At 38.6% G+C, this 20,505-nt stretch overlaps 1 protein-coding gene across 1 annotated transcript in view; it reads left to right on the forward strand.

Annotated features, from left to right (window-relative positions):
- Positions 1-381: 381 nt before the first annotated feature.
- CCDC192 (coiled-coil domain containing 192) overlaps positions 382-20,505 on the forward strand; it is a 203,958-nt gene continuing 183,834 nt past the window's right edge. Inside the window, exon 1 of the mRNA XM_064595648.1 lies at positions 382-453. Within this exon, the coding sequence (XP_064451718.1) occupies positions 382-453 (72 nt within the window). The remainder of the gene's footprint in view (positions 454-20,505) is intronic.

Below are 20,505 nucleotides of genomic sequence, written 5' to 3' on the forward strand. Positions count from 1 at the left end.
GCTGATGGTAGTCTGAGGCTTGGACCAGGGTGTTAGCAGTGAAGATGGTGAAAGTTGGCCAGATATGGGATATATTTTGACTGTAGAGCCAAGAGTTTCCTTTTGGATTGGATACGGATTCTGAGACAAAAAAAGGAGTCAAGGTGTCAGCCTGAGTGAGTGGAAGGATGCTGTCATCATCAACTGAGAAGGGGAAGACTGCAAGCAGAAAATTGGGGGTATGAATTAGGGGTTAGGTTTGGAAATGGTGAAACTGAGATATCTATTAGACATCCCAGTGGGGATGTCAAGTAAGCAATTGCATAAACGAATCTGGAATTCAAGGGAGAAGTCTGGAAATGCGTACGTGGCAATGATCAGCATATTGATGAATTTAAAGCCATGAGGTTGGATGACATTACCAATGGAGTGGATATGAATAGAGAAGAGAGGAAGCCTTGGAGCATGCCAAAGGTGAGAGCGCAGGGAGAGAGAAAGAACCATCAAAGGAAACTGAGAGGGAGCAGCAGGTGGGACAGGAAGAAAACCTGGGCGCTTAGGACGTCCTGGAGCCAAGTGCAGAGAGCCTGTCAAGGAGGAAGCGATAAATCATGTCAAAAGCTGTCAAGTAAGGTGAGATGTGACAAATGATCACTAAATACAGTGATGTGGAGATCACTGATGAATTAAGGGCAGTTTCTGTGGAATAGTGCTTGTGAGAGTCTGGATGGAGAGCTGCCTTAACAAAACACAGGAGGAGAGACAGAATACAGCCTCATTAAAGAGGGGATCAGGGTGGGGCGCCTAGGTGGCTCAGTTGTTAAGCATTTGCCTTCAGCTCAGGTCATGATCCCGGGGTCCTAGGATGGAGCCCCGTGTTGGGCTCCCTGCTCACAGGAAGCCTGCTTCTTCCTCTCTCACTCCCCCTGCTTGTGTTCCCTCTCTTGCTGTCTCTCTCTCTCTCTGTCAAATAAATAAATAAAATCTTAAAAAAAAAAAGAAACACCCATTATTAAAAAAAGGGGGGGGGTCAGGGTAATTAAGTAGAAAGTAAAGGGTTAAGAGGGCTCAAGATGCAATAAATAACAGCATGTTTGTAAACTACTGGAAATGATCCCAGAAAGAGAGATTGAGTGAGAAACAGTGTAGGAGACAAAGAATTCCCCAAGTCTGCTGTTTAGTAGGATGATAGGCTTTCTTCCACATTTTCTTTTTCTTTTTTTAGTTGAAATAAGAGATTTTGCAGGTTTTCAGAACAGACTGTACTGTTCAGACTGCTTATGCTCAAGAGAACCTTTAAAAGCTATTCTATCTTCTTTGAGTGAAGTTTACATTCCATAGTTTTGATTTCCTTTAGAAAAGTTCAGAAATTGACATTTGGAGGAAATACTTTATGACAATTATCTTCAATGTCACGGTGTAAAGATCTATTTGATGTGGGACGTGTGTATGTGTATCTGTGTATACAACTGCGTGCACACTTGAAATAAAATTTTGGAATTCTAAACTCTTACTTTATTTCAGCACCATGTCTGCACGTTTAGAGTCAAATACCCAACAGAGAAACAAAAAGCCGGTAAGAAATGAAGTTTGCGTGAATTCTTTTTTTTTTTTTTTAAAGCATTATAGTTAATAAAACTGTAACTTCTTTGATTAATGCTGAGATTTTCCTGATATAGTTTTGCTTTCACATTTTATTAGTAAAGATTTTAAAAGTAGAACATGGAATATCCTTTTTTCTAGTAGCATGCAGCCAAGTGGGGAGAGTGCCAACTAAGTGATACTATTGGGCAGTAGGGAAGTTAGGTGCTGTGATGTGGCCCCACGATATCACAGACATCCTGGTAACTCCAGAGTATTTGCTTATATGTGAGGAAATTCTGGAATTCAAACATGGTACCAATTGGGTAAATCACATTATGCAGTTTATTTAGGCTAAGGGTGAAGTCACAGTCTACTCTAGGTATTTCCAGTTCATGCTCTTTCTAGTTGGTTGATGACATACCTAGTTCTGACCTTTGAGATCTTGTCTCTTCCGTGAGCTCTCTTATGCCCTGGGACATCTAGGTTCTTTTTCCCCGAGCCTCATCTAGTACCTGTCTAGGCCTCGGATAGCAAATGTGAAGGCTGTTGAGAAACGTTGCGGCTGCAGGATGGGGACACGGGAGCTCATTATACTAGTCCTCCACGTTTATAAGAGAATTTGAGAATTTCCCTTAAAGAAAAAAAAAAGCTATCTGTACACCCTTGATTCAGTTTTAGTAAGGATCCCCTTAGACTCCACCATGGACATTTCTGGAACAACCTCAGCTCTAATGTACAGGCAGTATGGTATAGAAGAAAGATCACAGGACTAGGAATCAGGCCCAAGTGTCCCACCTCCAAGCTGGGTGACCATAACCAAGTCATTTAAACTCTCAGGGTCTTATATTTCATCTATAAAATCAGGATGATGAGCTTTAATAGTCTACTTCAAATACGATGTTTGGCATGTGAAAATGGTTGGTAAAGTACCTACCAGTGCACTGGAGTATAGTTATTTGGAATCGATAGCATTCAAATGGGCTCCCCTGTGGGCCCGGGGACCTTGCTCTTGGATTTCTCGATTTCTTTCTGGATTCAGCAGCTCTGCCCTACTACTCCTGTCCCATCTCAGCATCATCAGCTAAGAACAACTGATCTAGTGAAGCGCATATCCAGAAGCCCACTCCTGCCGTTACTTTTTCAAAAACATTAACATCTCTTTTCTAAGTTACATTCACTTAACCTGGCCCCAGATAGCCTGGACGTATCCCTCAAATCCATAATTATCTTCAGGAGGAGGGTTTTGTTAAAGAAACAGAAGTCAAGGGAGACCAGCTTAGACTCGTAGAACATGAATTTTATTAAAAATCTACTTGCTAACGGTAGTGATCATTTAATCTTACATTGCTTTTTTTCAGCTGGGAAAAAAAAAAAAGCCTAATAATGAAGATTTTTAAGACGCATGTTGGAGCTACTTAGAATTCTGTTGTCCAAAGAGAAAGTATCACTCACCAATACCATATGAAAACATCTTTTTCTACTCTTAGAACCCTTGGATTAGCAGTTAAATTGCAGTTTTGGAAATGAGAGACTTCAGCTCACCAGTCTCCGTTTACTGCCTTTCCCTCTAACAACGCTAATCAATTAGCACCCTAGAGGTAACTCTCTAGTTGGCTGCGTTTGACACTGAAAAGGACAGGCGCCAATTACCACATTTAGGATTTCTGCCCAGGGCTCCCAATTAGCTTCCTGGAGTTCAGAATCTACTGCTTTCAATTTACATTTAAGACAGTTGGGAGCCCTGGGGCTGCAAGTAGCTGGTTCTGCTGTGTTCTACTGTGTTTTTACATTTCTAAAAGAATACATTTAGCTGGAGGAGGTTAGAATTAGAGACCTCAAGGCCATAAGACATCCACAATTAGTGCTGTCTGCTCATCACACGTTGCCTTTCAGATCTTGCAGCTCTTGGAATGGTCACTTGTCAGAGCCGATTCTGCTATGTACCATGAGGTACATACCAGCTTGCAAGTGCATCTCAGGTGCCTCTTGTAAATAGTGGCTGTTTGCTTTAGCAGAAGACATTGAAATTGAAGGATGAAATCTGTTTAATTCTGGGAAGATGTCTCGACCACCCACGCATAGCGAAACATTCTCCTCCTATCCGGAGATGGTGGTTTCCTATTTGTCTTCATTATACTGTTCCCTGAATAGTACCTCAATTTTTGGACTCTCTTGGTAAACTACATTCTTAGAGGGAGAACGTGCCTTTCTTTGTTCATCTCTGTGTCCACGGGCAGGGTCTCTGATAGCAAAACAGCACTCAGTCATTATTGTTTGAAATAGAACAAATGGACTGAGCCCCAGGCATGGCCCTAGGTGATTGACAGAGGCTGTCCTTCCGATTCCTTACAGCAGCAGATGGCTGGGGGGTTTCAGAATCACCACTCTCATATTGATACTTTCATTGTAATTATTACTACGTTAGAAATTAAGAAATTGAGGGCGCCTGGGTGGCTCAGTTGGTTAAGCGACTGCCTTCGACTCAGGTCATGATCCTGGAGTCCCTGGATTGAGTCCCGCATCGGGCTCCCTGCTAGGCAGGGAGTCTGCTTTGCCCTCTGACCCTATCCCCTCTCATGTGTTCTCCCTCAAATAAATAAATAAAATCTTTAAAAAAAAAAAAAGAAATTAAGAAATTGAGATTCAGGGGGGTTGGGAAAGAATTCAGCTACTGAGTGACCAAGGAATATGTGTTCCCCAGTAGTAGGAACATTCTGGGATAATGAGGTGTTAGTCTCACTATGATGAGATCCACATCTCAGGTGCCAGGTTGTCCCTGTTTATCTGCACCCTATTCTTCTGGGCCTGTTGGAGTGCATATAAATCATCTCATTTGAAGCTGTTGAGGAAATAAAAATTCTATCGCAAGGAGGCTTGACCTGAACCGGATACCTGGCTCAGGATTTCTCCCTCTGAACGATTCCTGCCCAGCTCTGACACACAGAGATGAATCATGTAAAACATGTGATGTCACTGGTGATGTGACATCCTCCAAAAGTGAGCATGTGGGTGTGAATTCATTAATGCTAGAATATGTATGAAGTAGTTCGCTCGTTGTGCAAAACTAAGCTTATTATAAAACCTCATAAACCCTTAGCTTTCAAGCTGCAATTTAGTGATGACTTCATTAAAGAATCATTATCTTAGGTGCCAAAAATATGAAGCACACTACCTAGAAAGTCAGCTCTCCAAAACGACCTTAAAGTAGCTGAAAGACTTTTGCATTTGATAAACTGGGGAGGGCAAGCAATGCCTTAAATTGTGCCAAATTGTATAAATTCTGTTCTTTTAATACTTAGTATGATATAGTATTATGTTTGCAGGAAGCAGGTATGTCGTCACATTCTCATATTTCTAAATTTTAATGTTCTAAAATGGCTTTCAGAAAATTCTTCCCATTGAGGAGCAAACTTTCAAATCATTTGTTAATATATTACTTGTGTTTGGGGCGCCTGGGTGGCTCAGTTGGTTAAGCGACTGCCTTCGGCTCAGGTCATGATCCTGGAGTCCCGGCATCGAGTCCCGCATCGGGCTCCCTGCTCGGCAGGGAGTCTGCTTCGTCCTCTGACCCTCCCCCCTCTCATGCTCTCTCTCTCTGTCTCATTCTCTCTCTCAAATAAATAAAAATAAAATCTTTAAAAATATATATATGTTACTTGTGTTTTAAATGACCATTTCAAGTGATTTAGAGGAAATATTCCTATTTATTCTTAGAATGAGATCAATATAGAACTGTATTTCTATGTATATTTAAATATAAAGATTTGTGGCTGTTCTAGAAAATTGGATATATGTGTATTTCACTTTAATTCATGAGAAATGATGTCTCAGAACTTTCTGTTTTGGATTTCTTTCTTTCCTCTGTTCTTTCCCTTTCTCTCCCCTTCTCCCTTTCTTTCCTTCCTTCCTTCCTTTCCTCCCTCCCTCCTTCCTTCCTCTTTCTCTTTCCTTCCTCCCTTCCTCCGTCCCTCCCACCCTCCCACCCTGCCTTCCTTCCTCTTTCTCTTTCCTTCCTCCCTTCCTCCCTCCCTCCCTCCCTTCCTTCCTTCCTCCCTCTTTCTCTTTCTTTCCTCCCACCCTTCCTTCCCTCCTTCCTTCCTTCCTCTCTTTCTCTTTCCTTCCTCCCTTCCCTCCCTCCCTCCCTCCCACTCTTCCTTCCTTCCTTCGTTCCTCCCTCTTTCTCTTTCCTTCCTCCCTTCCTCCCTCCCTCCCACTCTTCCTTCCTTCCTCTCTTTCTCTTTCCTTCCTCCCACCCTTCCTTCCTTCCTTTCTTTCTCTTTCCTTCCTCCCTTCCTCCCTCCCTCCCACACTTCCTTTCTTCCTTCCTTCCTCTTTCTCTTTCCTTCCTCCCTTCCTCCCTCCCTCCCACTCTTCCTTCCTTCCTTCCTCCCACCCTTCCTTCCTTCCTTCCTTCTTTCTTCCCTTCCTTCCCTTCCTTTCCTTCCTTCTGTCTCTCTCTTACTGAAGCAAACTTGACTTTGACATATGTATACAAACCAGTCAAGAGAAGGAAACTTTCCATCACCCCCAGGAGTTTCTCATGCTCCTCTGTCATCTCTCTCACCCACTTCTCCCCACCTGCCTATAGACCATTCTCAAGGAAGCACTGATTTGCTTTGTGTCACTGTGTATTATTTTGCATTTCCTTGAGCTTTATATAAATGGAGTCACACAGTATGTAACCCCTTTACTGGCTTCTTTCACTTGGCAAAACTGTTTTGAGCTTCATCTATGTTGTAGTGTGTATCAATAATTCATTTTTATTGAATAGTATCCCACTGTATTGAATGTAAGTTTGTTTATCCCTTCACCTGTTGGCTGACATTTAGGTTATTTCCAGTGTTTGACTCTGACAAATAAAGCTGCTATAAATATTCCCATACAAGTGTTTGTATGGACATATGCTTTCTTTTTTCTTGGGTGAATACCTAAGAGTGAAACAATTGAATCATACTGTAGATATACTTTTAATTTTCTTAAAAACCATCAAACTGTTTTTCAAAGTGGTGGTTACATTTTACATTTCTACCAGCATGTCGAGAGTTTGAGTTTATCCACATTCTCTCCAATCCCGGTAGGGTCAGCCTTTTCAGTTTTAGCCATTCTGATAGATGTAGTCCTCATCTCAGTGTGGCTTGCATTTGCATTTCCTTAATAGCTAATGGTGCTGAGCACCTTTATTGTGTTTATTTGCCATCCTTACATCTTATCTGGTGAAGTATATATTGAAATCTTTTGTCCATTTTTAAGTTTCTTGTTTCCTATTATTGGATTAGAATTCTTTATGTATTCTAGACACAAGTAGTTTTTCAGGTATGTGTTTTGCAATTACTTTCTCCAGTCTCTGGTTACTCTTCTCATTCTCTTAACAGTGTCTTTAGAAGGGCAGAAGTTATTAATTTTTATGAAGTCTAATTTATCACTTTGTACTTTCATGGATCAGACTTTTGGTATCTGATCTTTGCCCAAGGTCACAAATATTTTGTCTTGTTTTCTTCCAGAAGTCTTATAGTTTTAGGTTTTACATTTAGATCAACTGATCGATTTTGAGTTCACTGTGCTTGATGATAACTCAGAGCTGAGTCTCTCTCTAGGAATGTCCCTCAGTTGGAAGAGCTCTGATGCCCCAGGGTCATCTTGTATCCAATGACTGGTTGATGCTCTTTCCTTAGACTGAGGACAATTCTGAAAGGCCAGACCTGATCCACAACCCCCACAGAATTGCTGAGGCTGCTGTTGCATTTCTGCTCCCTCTTCCTTTATAGGTGTTGCTCCCAAGAGCCACCTCCAGTAATCTGCTCCCCAGGGACCCTAACCTAATAGAATCACAAAATCAAAATAGGTCTAACCTAATGCATAAGGTTTTGCAAATGGAAATTCATAGGAAATGCAAAACTGCCACTGTGCTGTCACTTAGGGCAAGACAAAAGATGAATAGATACTGTCATTGTAATTTTGATAGCCTTTCAGAGAAATATTTCTTCATAGAAGAGATTTAATGAATCTATGTTCACAGACTTTAAGGAAGCAAACTATTTAACAAAGTATGAAAATCTATTTGATCGAAAAAAACTGAGTTTTTCCCCACAAAAGAACACAAATAGTGTAGAAATTGAGTCTTTACTTCTGAGGATATCTGCTAGTTATCTAGACAGTATCTAACATTACTCTATCTGGAAGAGTAATGTTATCTCCCTAGATGCTGGGATGTGAGATAACACATCCATTGCAGTTTTTACCCATTGTTCAACCTCTCATATAGCTTCTTTCATGTTGAGATCTTGCAATAATTGAGGGGCTGATTCATATCATACTCTCCTGCCCCCATCCCCACTCTGTCCCTGTACAGTCATCTCAAATTCACCTAACATAAATTGTATAGCCTGAATGCTATACATAAGCAACTTCAACAGAGATTTCAGATCAAGTAGTACATCGAATGGTGGTAGTGATGCTAGACTTGTAATCGGTGAGAAAGATAATTCTTCCTTCGGTTATTATCAAGAAAGACCAAAACTTCAATTCATTTCAGTTTAATTTGATTATTCTTAAAATTTTTGCAGGCTACTAGTTGCAGGCAGCAAATGGCTTAATATTTTATTTATCTGAAGAATTTATTTCTTTTTCACAACATCCATCCAAGGTGTGATGGAGAGGGATTCTATTCATCATAGTTAACTAAGAGACCCTCTGGATGGAAATTTCACCTGGGAATGCACTTCTGCAGTCCTCACAGGTAGCAAATGAAGGAGGGATAAATTGGAAGTTACATGTACCACTTCCATTTCATTAGTCAAAGAAGTCATGTGGCTTAAAACAGCTTCAAAAGCTGAGGAAGTGAAATAATATCATGAGCCTAAGAGAATTTTCAAAAATATGTTGGTGGACAAAAATTACAGCAATATAAAACTAGTTTAAAAAGAAAGAATTAAGCCTAAGGAAAAGAAAAAGAAATGCTATAGATGGATACAAAAGAAAACATTAGCTCTAGAATTTCTCATTTTAATAATAAGTTCTGTTTAACTTCGGAACAGAGGCCATAAGAAAGATCTTAGCCGTTTCAAAATGAGGTTGGCCAAAGAACTAGGATTTCTTTAGAAAATGACCCTTCACAAGCAAATGGGCCAGATGACCCATTTTGTTTTAATTTCTATGATAAAGTATATGTATAAGAAACAAAAGGTCCTGTTTTCACATGCAAATGTGTTCCTTTATTTTTTTTAAATGTCAATGGGCAAAGAAATTTAAAAAACGTGTGGCACTGAAACAGATTGTTTACAGATAGGATGTTTTTCAGAATTTCCCCAAGAGGCATCAGTGGCTGAAGCATTTGAGTGTCTGCAAATATGTTTCATCAAATCCCCATGACATTTCTTTCTCCATTTGGCTCCTTCAAATGGCAAAGAGTTTCAAACAACGGGCACTATTTGGGGAATGCATGCCAATTGGTGCTGTGTGGTGCTGACACATTTTATTTTCTGTGAGGGTGGAAATGTTGAGAAGTCTGTATGTATAGAAGGAGGGAAGTTGTGAAGTACAAAAATGGGACAAAAGTTAAATGTATACACATTTAAATAGATAAAAGTTAAGTACATATATTTCATTTACTTTCAGGGCTATATTCTGAATAAACCCAAGTTTCATGTAAAATTTGCTCAACTTCTCAAACCTGAAGGTTTAGATCAGAGGAAGACATGGCAAGGGGGAAGTGTGTTTCCGGACCATCTAATCAATCAGTCTGACTCCGAGAGCACACTTCAATTGCTGTGGTCCGAAGAAAAATACTTTCCAAAACTGAGAGAGAATATCCTCCCAAAGGGCTAGGACAGTTATTCAATCTAGCCTTTCCCAAAGGAGTATGTCTCCTTGAGACTGGAAGAGTGACCCCTGAGGGAGAAGCACAAGGATGCAGGCTCTCAGGACTTAAGCTTGGCCTCTGTCTGCCCTCAATCTCATCAGGCAGATAGAATAACATTGGCTTAATTTGTTTTGATAGTTTTGTTAAACTGAAATTTGCTGCTAGGAATAATAGCCCCAGGTCTTCATGTCAATAGTTGAGCTCTTTGTGTTAGATCAAGTTTCAAAGTCAATTAGTTATTTCAAAATATGGCTAATAATTTGAATCAATGTGATGTGTTATCTGTACTTGATGAGGTTCAGAGAAATGAATGTTTCTCCAAGTTTTGATTAGAGTTTGCTTCTTCAAAAAGTTGACTCTCTCCTTGGACAAATTAATGCATTAAGACACAAGGATGAGAAGCTAATTTAGTCTCTGAAAATTCTATATCTTGTGAGAAAACTTACCACTCTTTCAACCCATTTATGAAGCATTTATAAATATACAAAATAAGTAATAGAAAATATTTATACCACCTATTATAACATAATATCCTTAATATGTTATGGTCTCATATAAATCAATGAGGAAAAAATTAGCCCTTAAAAATAAAAGTACAAAGGACACAAATCACAATTTACAAAAGTCTTAAGGCATACAGATATCCAATAAGATGTCCAAATTTGCAAATATCATATAATAGGTCCAAATAGTGGAAGACAAAGACACTAAAAATTTTTAAACTTAGGTATCATATTTACTTGTAAGTGTGACAGATATAAAAAGTATTTAGAAGCAGGGGGTCCAAGATGGCAATATAGGAATACCCTGAACTCACCACCTCCCACAGACACACCCAATCTATAGCTACATATGGATCATTTCCCTCTGAAAAGATCTGAAAACTAGATGAACTACTTTCTAAAGCAAAGTATCAAAGGACCTCAAGACATGGGTAAGAGAGGCAGAAACATAGTCTCATAAGCCTTTCACCCCTGGCCACAAACACAATAGGGAAGAATCTCCCCAGACAGGCATGTCTCCTAGAGGAGCAAGGTATTGGTGCCCTGCATTGGGCACCCCAGCCCCTGGGATCTGCAATGGAAAGATGAGCTGCCAGTATATCTGGCTTGGAAAAACAACAGGGCAGATGTCCAAAAATCCCAAAGTGCCAGGGGGAATTGAAATTTCCCCTTTTGGAGGGCTCACATGTGGTCTCACTCACCCCAAGATCCATTGAAAACATAGCTTGAAAAGTACCTAGACTATATGTGAAAGAGATTCATTTGGTGATCTTGAGGCTTTGGCAGGGGGTAGGGGGAGTAGGGGATGGCTGAGACACTACTCAGAGATGGAGGCATTGGGGAATGCCATTGTTGCACTTTCCTCAGAGCCTGCTAGGGCAAGTGGATGAGCTCAGATACTGCGCCCTCCTATGCCTTGGTGGTACAGCTAAGGGTGAGCAGTTGGGGCATTTGCTGAGGCTGGAGAGCATAGTTGGTTGCAGTCTCCCTTGATCTCTGGCTGGGGCAGGTGAGTGCAAATAGTTGTGTCATTCTCCTACTCCCAGCCTAAAGCCAGCATGCTCTCACAGACAAGGCATTCCTTTGCTGCATTGCTGAAGCCCATAAGTGCATACAATCAAGACATCTTCCCACTGCCTTTCTGAAGTTCTGCCTACTACACTCTTCAGCAGCCTTGCTAAAGCCAGAGTGTGCATGCAGTTTACACAGGGAACACCCCTTCATCACCTGGTGGTCTTGAGGATGGATGCTCCAGAGCTGCACAGGACCGTAACAACCAGAAAGACAATTCTTGTCAGGCACCACTCTCAGGGCCCTGTACCGACAGCAGGTTGAAACACACCTCCAGTCTTTCTTGAAAAATGCCTATTTTCTTAGTCTGGAGCTTTAGCCTGATGAATAGGCTTCAGGTTTACCACACATCTAGGACTAAGGAAGTGTATCCAGGGAATGTAAGTAGGGAGACATCATCCTTGTATACCCTTTAGCCTTACTACATCTCAATAAGACTTCTCAGAAAGGGACTTATACACTGAACTCAGGAAAAGAATGGCTGAATGTGGGATGCCTGGGTGCCTCAGTCGGTTAAGCATCTGCCTTCGGCTCAGGTCATGATCCCAGGGTCCTGGGATCGAGTCCCACATTGGGCTCCCTGCTCGGCGGGGAGTCTGCTTCTCCCTCTGACCCTCTTCCCTCTCGTGCTGTCTCTCATTCTCTCTCTCAAATAAATAAATAAAATCTTAAAAAAAAAAATAAAAATAAGGGCGCCTGGGTGGCTCAGATGGTTAAGCGTCTGCCTTCAGCTCAGGTCATGATCCCAGGGTCCTGGGATCGAGTCCCGCATCGGGCTCCCTGCTCCGTGGGGAGCCTGCTTCTCCCTCTGCCTCTGTCTCTCTCTCTGTCTCTCATGAATAAATAAATAAAATCTTTTTTTTAAAAAAAGAATGGCTGAATGCAGTGAGAACTTCCACAAGGAAAGAGAAAAACCTAAAGTACCAAATAGAAGTCACAGAGCTGAGGAAGACAATAACTGAAGGGAACAACATGCTAGAGGATTAAATAGCAGACTGGATGAAGTAGAACAATGTATTAGAGAGCTGGAATACAAAGCAGCAAAAAGACAAAAGAATTTTTTAAAAATGAAAATAACATAAGGGGCCTTCACGACAACATAAAGCAGAATAGCATTCCCATTATAGAGGTCCCATAAGGAGAAGATAGAAAAGGGTAGAAATTTTACTTGAAGAAATAAATGATAGATGCGAACTTCCCTTAGCTAGGGAAGGACACAGACATCCAGGTTCAGGAATTCCAGAGAGTTTCAAATGAAATGAACTCAAGGAGAGCCACACCAAAGCACATTAAAATAAAAATGTCAACAGTTAAAGATGAAGACAGAATCTTAAAAGAAGCAAGAGAAAAAAATTGTTATGTACAAGGGAAATCCCATAAGGCTATCAACAGTTTTCGCACCAGAAACTTTGCAAGGCAGAAGACAATGGCTTATGGCATATTCAAAGTGATGGAAAAAAACCCCTAAAAAACAAAAAACTTCTCACCAAAAATATTCGACCCAGCAAGGTTATCATTCCTATCTGAAGAAGAGATAAAGAGTTTTCCAACAGGCAAAAGTGAAAGGAGTTCATCACTACTAAAATGGCCTTACAAGAAGTATTAAAGGGACTACATTAAGCTAAAAAGAAGTGGGCACTAGTTAAATACAAAAGTGAAAATCTCACTAGAAAAGGTAAATATGGTGTCAAGGTAGTAGATTAACCACTTATAAAGCTGCTAAGGAGGTTAAAACAAAAGTAGTAAAATTAACTAAAATTACTATTAGTTAAGTGATACATAAAAAGTTGTAAAAAGTGACATCAAAAACATCAAATGTGGAGGGAACAAAAATGTAGTTTTGGAATGTGCTTAAATTTAAATTGCTATTAATTTTAGATAGATTGTTAGATACATAGGGTGATATATGTGAAACTTACAGTAACCACAAAGCAAAAACTTAGAGTAATACATAAAGGAAAATGAGAAAGGAATATAAAATAACACTGGAAATATTATCAATATAGAAGGGAAAAGAGAGAAAGAGAAGAAAAGAACAGAGAGGAACTACAAAAACAGCCAGAAAACAACTAACAAAATGGCAGTAAGTACATATCTATCAGTAATTACTTTAAATATAAATGGACTAAATTTCCAAGCAAAACACATAGAGGGGCTGAATGGGTAAAAAACAAAACAAAACAAAAATAAGACAGATCTGTACACTTCCTATAAGAGATTCACATCAGACACACAGACACTGAAAATGAAAGGATGAAAAAAGATATATTGTAGAAATAAAAACAAAAAGAAAGCTGGTGTAGCTATAGTCATATCAGACAAAATAGATTTTAAAATAAAGATTGTAATAAAAGACAAAGACAGGCACTACATAATAATAAATGGGTCAATTCAGTAAGACCATATAATATTTATGAATATATACACACCCAACATAAGAGCACCAAAATATATACACCAAATATTAACAGACCTAAATGGAGAAATTTCCAGCAATACAATAGTGGCAGGGGATTTTAACACCCCACTTACATCAATGAATGGATCATCCAGGCAGAAAATTAACAAGAAACATCAGCCTTAAATGATGCATTAGACCAAATGGAGAGATCTATATCTATATCTATATCTATATCTATATCTATATCTATATCTATATCTCTATATCTACTTTTGTTTTTGATAGTTCATTACTAGTATATGGAAATGCAGCATATTTCTGCATATTTATTTTGTATCCTTCAACTTTACTGAACTATCAGAAAGAGAAATCAAGAAAACAATCTGATTTACAATCACATCAAAAAGAGTAAAATAGCTAGGCATAAATTTAACCAAGGAAGTGAAAGACCTGTACAATGAAAACTATGGCATTGATGAAAGAAATTGGATAAGACACAAATAAATGGAAAGATATTCCATGTTCATGGATTGGAAGAATTAATATTGTTAAAATATTCATACTACCCAAAGCAATCTATAGATTCAATGCAATCAAAATTCCAATGACATTTTTCATAGAACTAGAACAAAAAATTCTAAAATTTGTATGGAACCACAAAAGACCCCCAATTACCAAAACAATCTTTAAAAAGAACAAAACTGGAGGTATCATGCTCCCTGATTTCAAACTATACCACAAAGCTATAGTAATCAAAACAGTATGGTAATGGCATAGAAATAGACATATAGATGAATGGAAGAGAATAAAGAGCCCCGAAATAATCCATGTATATACGGTCAATTTATTTATAACCAAGAAGGCAAGAATATACAATGGGGAAAAGACAACCTCTTCAATATATGGTAATGGGAAAAGTGGACAGCCACATGCAAAAGAATGAAACTGGAATCTTATACAATATACAAAAATCAACTCAAAGTAGATTATAGATTTGAATGTAAGACCTGAAACCTTAAAACTTCTCGGAGAAACAAAGTGGGTAAGCTCCTTGATATCAGTCTTAGTGATTTTGGGGGGCTCTGACTCCAAAGGCAAAGGAAATAAAAGGAAAAATAAATAAATGGGACTACACCAAACCAAAAACCTTCTGCACAGGAAAGGAAACCATCAACAGAATAAAAAGACAACCTACTGAATAGGAAAAAAATATTTGTGAATATATATTGGATAAGGGGTTAATATCCAAAATATATAAAGAACTCATAAAACTCAATTACAAAGTATCTGATTAAAAAACAGGCAGAGGATCTGAATAGATATTTCTCCAAAGAAGAATACAGATGTCATAGGCACATAAACAATCTGCTCAACATTATTAATCATCAGGGAAATGCAAATAAAAACCACAATGTGTTATCATCTAATACTTGTTAGAATGGCTATTATAAAAAAGACAAGAAATAACAAGTGTTGGTGAGGATGTGGAGAAAAGGGAACTCTTGTGCTCTGTGGATGGGAATGTAAACTGGTGTAGCCACTATGGAAAGCAGTATGGAGGGTCTTCAAAAAATTACAAATAGCAGTGCCACACGACCCAGCAATTCCGCTGCTGGGTATCTATCCAAAGAAAATGAAAACACTAAATCAAAAAGGTATATGCCACCCACATATTCAATGCAGCATTATTTATAACAGCCAATGTATGGATATAACCTACGGATGAATGGATAAAGAAAATGTGGTACATATGTGCAATGGAATATTACTCAGCTATAAAAAATGAAATTTTGCCATTTGGGCAACATGGATGGACCTTGAGGCTATTATTCTAAGTGAAATAAGTCAGACAAAGAGAAATACCGTTTGATCTCACTTATACTTGAGATCTAAAAAACAAAAGAAACAAAACAGGACCCAAACTTGTAGATATAGAGAACAGATTTTGATTGCCATAGGGGATGAAGGCTGGGAGTGGGCAAAATGGGTGAAGAAGATTAATAAGTACAAGCTTCCAGTTATGAAAAAAATAATTATGGTGATGTAATGTACAGCATGGGGAATACAGTCAATAACATTGTATTAACTTTTTAAGGTGACAGACAGTAACTAGATTTATTATGGTGGCCATTTGGCAATGTATATAAATGTCAAAATACTTTATTATATACCTGAAACTAATATTATACTGTATGCCAATTACACCTCAAAAAAAGTATTGAAAATGTCATTACTGGCAAAGTTGTAAGAAAACTATGATTCTCATATACTGTGGGTGGGAGGGTTAATTTGCGGGATGTAATCAGAAATATGTATCAAGTATATACTCTAAAATCCAGTTACCACTTTTCCTGTTTATATTAAGAAAATAAAAAACAAGTCCACAAGGATGTATAAATATGCTTACTACACGGTTCTCCAATAGTAGGGAAAACTATATGCACTTAGTAACATTTATTGTGACCTTTAAATATATGGTAATTTTTAAATTAGAAATTAGGGAATATGGGGCACTTCACTGGCTTAGTCAGTAGAGCATGCGACTCTTGATCTCAGGGTCATGAGTTCAAGCTACACGTTGGGTGTAGAGCTTACTTAAAAAATTATGGAATAGAACATCTATCATCGTTCAAATATAGGTTATACCTATGACACATTGCTAATTGCAAATGATTACCATTTAGCCATATATAACCATGTATACCGTGAACTGATGTTTTACACATTATGTATCTCACAGGTACACACATACAAGTCTAGAAAGTAATGCACACACACACAGACAAAATAGAAAGTAATGCACCAAATGTGGCCTTAGTCTGCTTGGGCTGCCATAACGAAATACCACAGATTGGGGGGCTTCAATAATAGACATTTATTTCTCACAGTTCTGGTGGTTAAGTCAGAGATCGAGGTGCCAGCATGGTTGGTCCTGGCTTGCAGATGGTTGCCTGGTTGCTGTATTCTCATATTGTTGGGGTGGGAAGAGGTAAGGGGACAGGGAGAGAAAGGCATGAAGGAAAAGAAGGAGAGGGAGAGAGAAAAGGTACCAGAGGGACAGAGTACTCTGCTTTATTCCTTTAAGGACACTAATCCCATCATGAGGATCCCACCCTGATGACTATGTCTAAACGTTACGGCTTCCCAGAGACTACATCTCCTAATACTGTAACATTGGAAGTCAGGACTGCCACTTATGAATGCCAGTGGGCATGGGACACATTCAGTCCACAACATGCGTCAATCTCTGGGTGGTAGGAATCTGGATGAATTCCTCTTATTTTTATACCTTTCATCATATTTGAAGTTTTGGGACGTAATACATAGAAAATCATGGCACAGAGATAATGTCAGTACATGTCTTTTTCCCTTTCTCCTTTCCTATCCTTATAAAATTGAAGTCTACTTTATCTCTCCTCCTTTTCTCAACTTATATCACATTATGAGCTCCTGCAGGGTAAGGAATTTGATTAATTCATCTTTATCCCCCGGGGTTTAGCTCTGGGTCCTACATAAAAGGAGCTCAATAAATGTGTGAATGATTCTCATTGTGTTTGTTTTTGAATAACTGGACATATTGTGTTTTTCACTTAGGGAAGAAAATGTTCCTGAATCATACATTTAATGCAAAGGAAAATTAAATTGTAAGATATTTTTAAATTAAATGTGGTTCAGAACATTCTTTGGAAAGGAGCAAGCCCTGTTTTGCTACCCTCAAATGCCTAAGGAAAATGCTATAAATTCTAGAACAGCCTGCTTTCCCTAGAGGCTCTTTCTACTTGGAATACTTCTTAAAATAGAAATATCTATGTCCATGGTGACTATATTCTGAATCTTATTAATTTTTCTCCTTCTGAATAAAACAGCCATTTAGGCTTCTTGCCTTCAGATGTGTTCTGACATTCTTTTTTGATCATGTCCCTGAAAATCTAGAAAAAAGTCTCTCATAATAACTTTCTTTATGGCTGCCTAACATGTAATGCTGAGATCCATATTGTCCAATCTCAAAACTGAGTTGTGGTTTAAAAGAAACAGTCTACGGGGTGGCTGGGTGGCTCAGTCGGTTAAGCACCTGCCTTCAGCTCAGGTCATGATCCAAGGGTCCAGAGGTCTCCCTCTGCCCCTCCCCCACTCACACTCTCTTTCTCTCTCTCTCTCTCCCAAATAAATAAAAAAATACTAAACAAAACAAAAGAAAAAAGAAACAGTCTAGTACCCATAAGGTACCTTTCAAATTCCTCAAGTTCCTAACCCTTAGTATACAAGGAAAATAATCATCATCATTTACCATCTGGATCAAATAAACCCAACTAAATTTTTTATTTTTAAAGTCCTTTTTTTAAATAATTTACAGAAGAATAAAGGCATAGTTTTTTTTTTAAAAAAATCCTATTAAAATTTTGATAAAAATTTAAACATAGCAAATATCTTTGTTATCTAGTAAAAATTGTGGCACATAAAAGATGGGAAAATATGGTTACACGTCCTCTTAACAAAAAAGGGAAGTCCAAGTTCTTGTTAAAAAATATTATGTGATAGGGCGCCTGGGTGGCTCAGTTGGTTAAGCGACTGCCTTCGGCTCAGGTCACGATCCTGGAGTCCCAGGATCGAGTCCCACATTGGGCTCCCTGCTCAGCAGGGAGTCTGCTTCTCCCTCTGACCCTCCCCCCTCTCATGCTCTCTCTCTCTATCTCATTCTCTCTCTCAAATAAATAAATAAAAAAATATATATATTATGTGATAGACTTTGTCTTTTATGAGAATACCCTATGTCCTATTTAGTCTCTAGAGATGTGTTTTTTCATTCATTGACTCATGAGTTTGAGGATATTCATCTAAGTCTCTAGGAAGTCATGAGCTGAAAATGTATAGTCTATTTCACTTGCATGAGTAATTCCATTATCAACATTAGTGTCTAGAGCTACACTGTCCAAAATAAATAAACTGCAAGCCATCTATGTCATTTTAAATTTTCTAACAGCTACATTAAACACTTAAATAGGTGAAAGCAAATTTTAAGAATATATTTCATTTAACCTAATGTATCCAAAATATTGTCATTTTAACATGTACTCCATTTAAAAATATATTGAAATATCTTACATTCTCGTATATTGTGCTAAGTCTTCAAAATCTTGTGTGGGTTTTATTTTTTTAATTTTTTAAAAGATTTTATTTATTTATTTGACAGATAGAGACACAGCGAGAGAGGGAACACAAGCAGGGGGAGTGGGAGAGGGAGAAGCAGGCTTCCCGCTGAGCAGAGAGCCTGATGTGGGGCTCGATCCCAGGACCCTGGGATCATGACCTGAGCTGAAGGCAGACGCTTAACGACTGAGCCACCCAGGCGCCCCTTGTGTGTGTTTTATACTCACAATACATCTCAGTTCAAACTGACCACATCTCAAGTACTCAAAACCACATATGGTTAATGGCTAGTGCAGTGCACAGTACCGAGCAAGAGTGCTGCTCTCCATATTCATCTTCTGATTTGTCTAAGAACTGTGAAAATGTATTTCTCTGTCAATTTTCTTTTCTTTGGGCATTATGAATGGAAGATGGAAAATGCAGTATTCTCACCATGTCTAGTGAAAGCCAAAAGTGTAAAAATAATGTCTCCCCCTTTATACCTCGAAAGATGATTCAATACTTTTGGCAACACAATAGGAAATTGAAAGATGATTATTAATTTTACTATTGTATTGTACTTCTAGTCAATTACACAATTCTTTGCCTTTTAGTCTTTTTTAAAAAGTTACATTTGGAAATAATTGATAAATGATGATAAAAAATAATTCTTACAATGATTCAGTGGCAATATGTTTGAAATACAGGAAAAAAAGACCATTAAGATCCCACAAGATATCTTAGCTTCATAAAATGTTCCAATGCGTGGGCGCCTGGGTGGCTCAGATGGTTAGGCGTCTGCCTTCGGCTCAGGTCATGATCCCAGGGTCCTGAGATTGAGTCCCACATCGGGCTCCTGGCTCGGCAGGGAGCCTGCTTCTCCCTCTGACCCTCTCCCCTCTCATGCTGTTTCTCTCTCGCTCGCTCTCTAAAAAATAAATAAAATCTTAAAAAAAAAAAATGTTCCAATGGGTGTGTTGATAATTGCAAGATAGAATGAGTTTTACTATGCTTTTAAAAAATTAATATATATTCTTTGTTCTTTGTAAGAATCTCTAAAAAAGGATAAAAGACATGAAATACAGATTTTTAAGAATAGAACAGCTTGAAAAAAGAAAGTCAATACTACATTTGGGCCCAGTGAACTCTGTTGGTATACTGAAGATGAAATTTCATTAATTAAACAGTATATGGGGGGAAGTTTCAGATGTATATATATATTAATCCTTCTTTCTTTTTCCATAAGGTTCTATCTCACAAGACAGCTTGTCTCAAGTTTCTGTAACTCCAGTTCCTTGGGGGGGGGGGGGTGCCTGGCTGGCTCAGTTGAAGAGCATGTGACTCTTAGTCTCTGGGTTGCGAGTTCATGGCCCACATTGGGTGTAGAGATTACAATTGCTCTTCCTCTTGCTCTTCTTCTATCTCCTCCTTTCCATTTCAAAAGCCCAAAACAACAACACTAGCAAGAAAGTTAAGGAAGGGAAGAAATGGAGCTGATATAGAAATAACTTTCTTGAGCAGGCAGAAGAGGGTACAGGCTGTGCCCTCTTCTACTTTGTTTCAAATTCTTGCTCTTATATTATGTATAATGACCTACTTTCTCCAATAAAGAGTAACCAGGCTAGATATAGTCACATGATGCCAAGACCTCTAGAGTTTATAAGAGTCGCTGGCCTTTGTAATCAACCCTCAGCTTCTTTCCTAGGTTGTGAGCATCCAGAAGCTACACAATAGAAATCTAAAAACCTAGAGGTTAAAAAGATGATGATCTTTGCAAAAACTTTCTTCTATGGCTCAGGGGTCAGGCTAAGCATTTTTCAGTATTCCCACATTTAATCATTACAGCAGCCCCCACGGACTTATCATTTTCTCCATTTTTAGAGGGGAGGAAATGGAGGCTCAATCAACAAAATTCATTACAGTTAGTATTAAGGGAAAAATGAGTTACTAAAGGATATTAGGTATTTCAATGGGTTCTCTAG

This window comes from Mirounga angustirostris, unplaced genomic scaffold (assembly GCF_029215605.1).
Source record: "Mirounga angustirostris isolate CCGP_5_RB_7025 unplaced genomic scaffold, mMirAng1.0.hap1 SCAF_7, whole genome shotgun sequence".
Lineage (NCBI taxonomy): Eukaryota > Metazoa > Chordata > Mammalia > Carnivora > Phocidae > Mirounga > Mirounga angustirostris.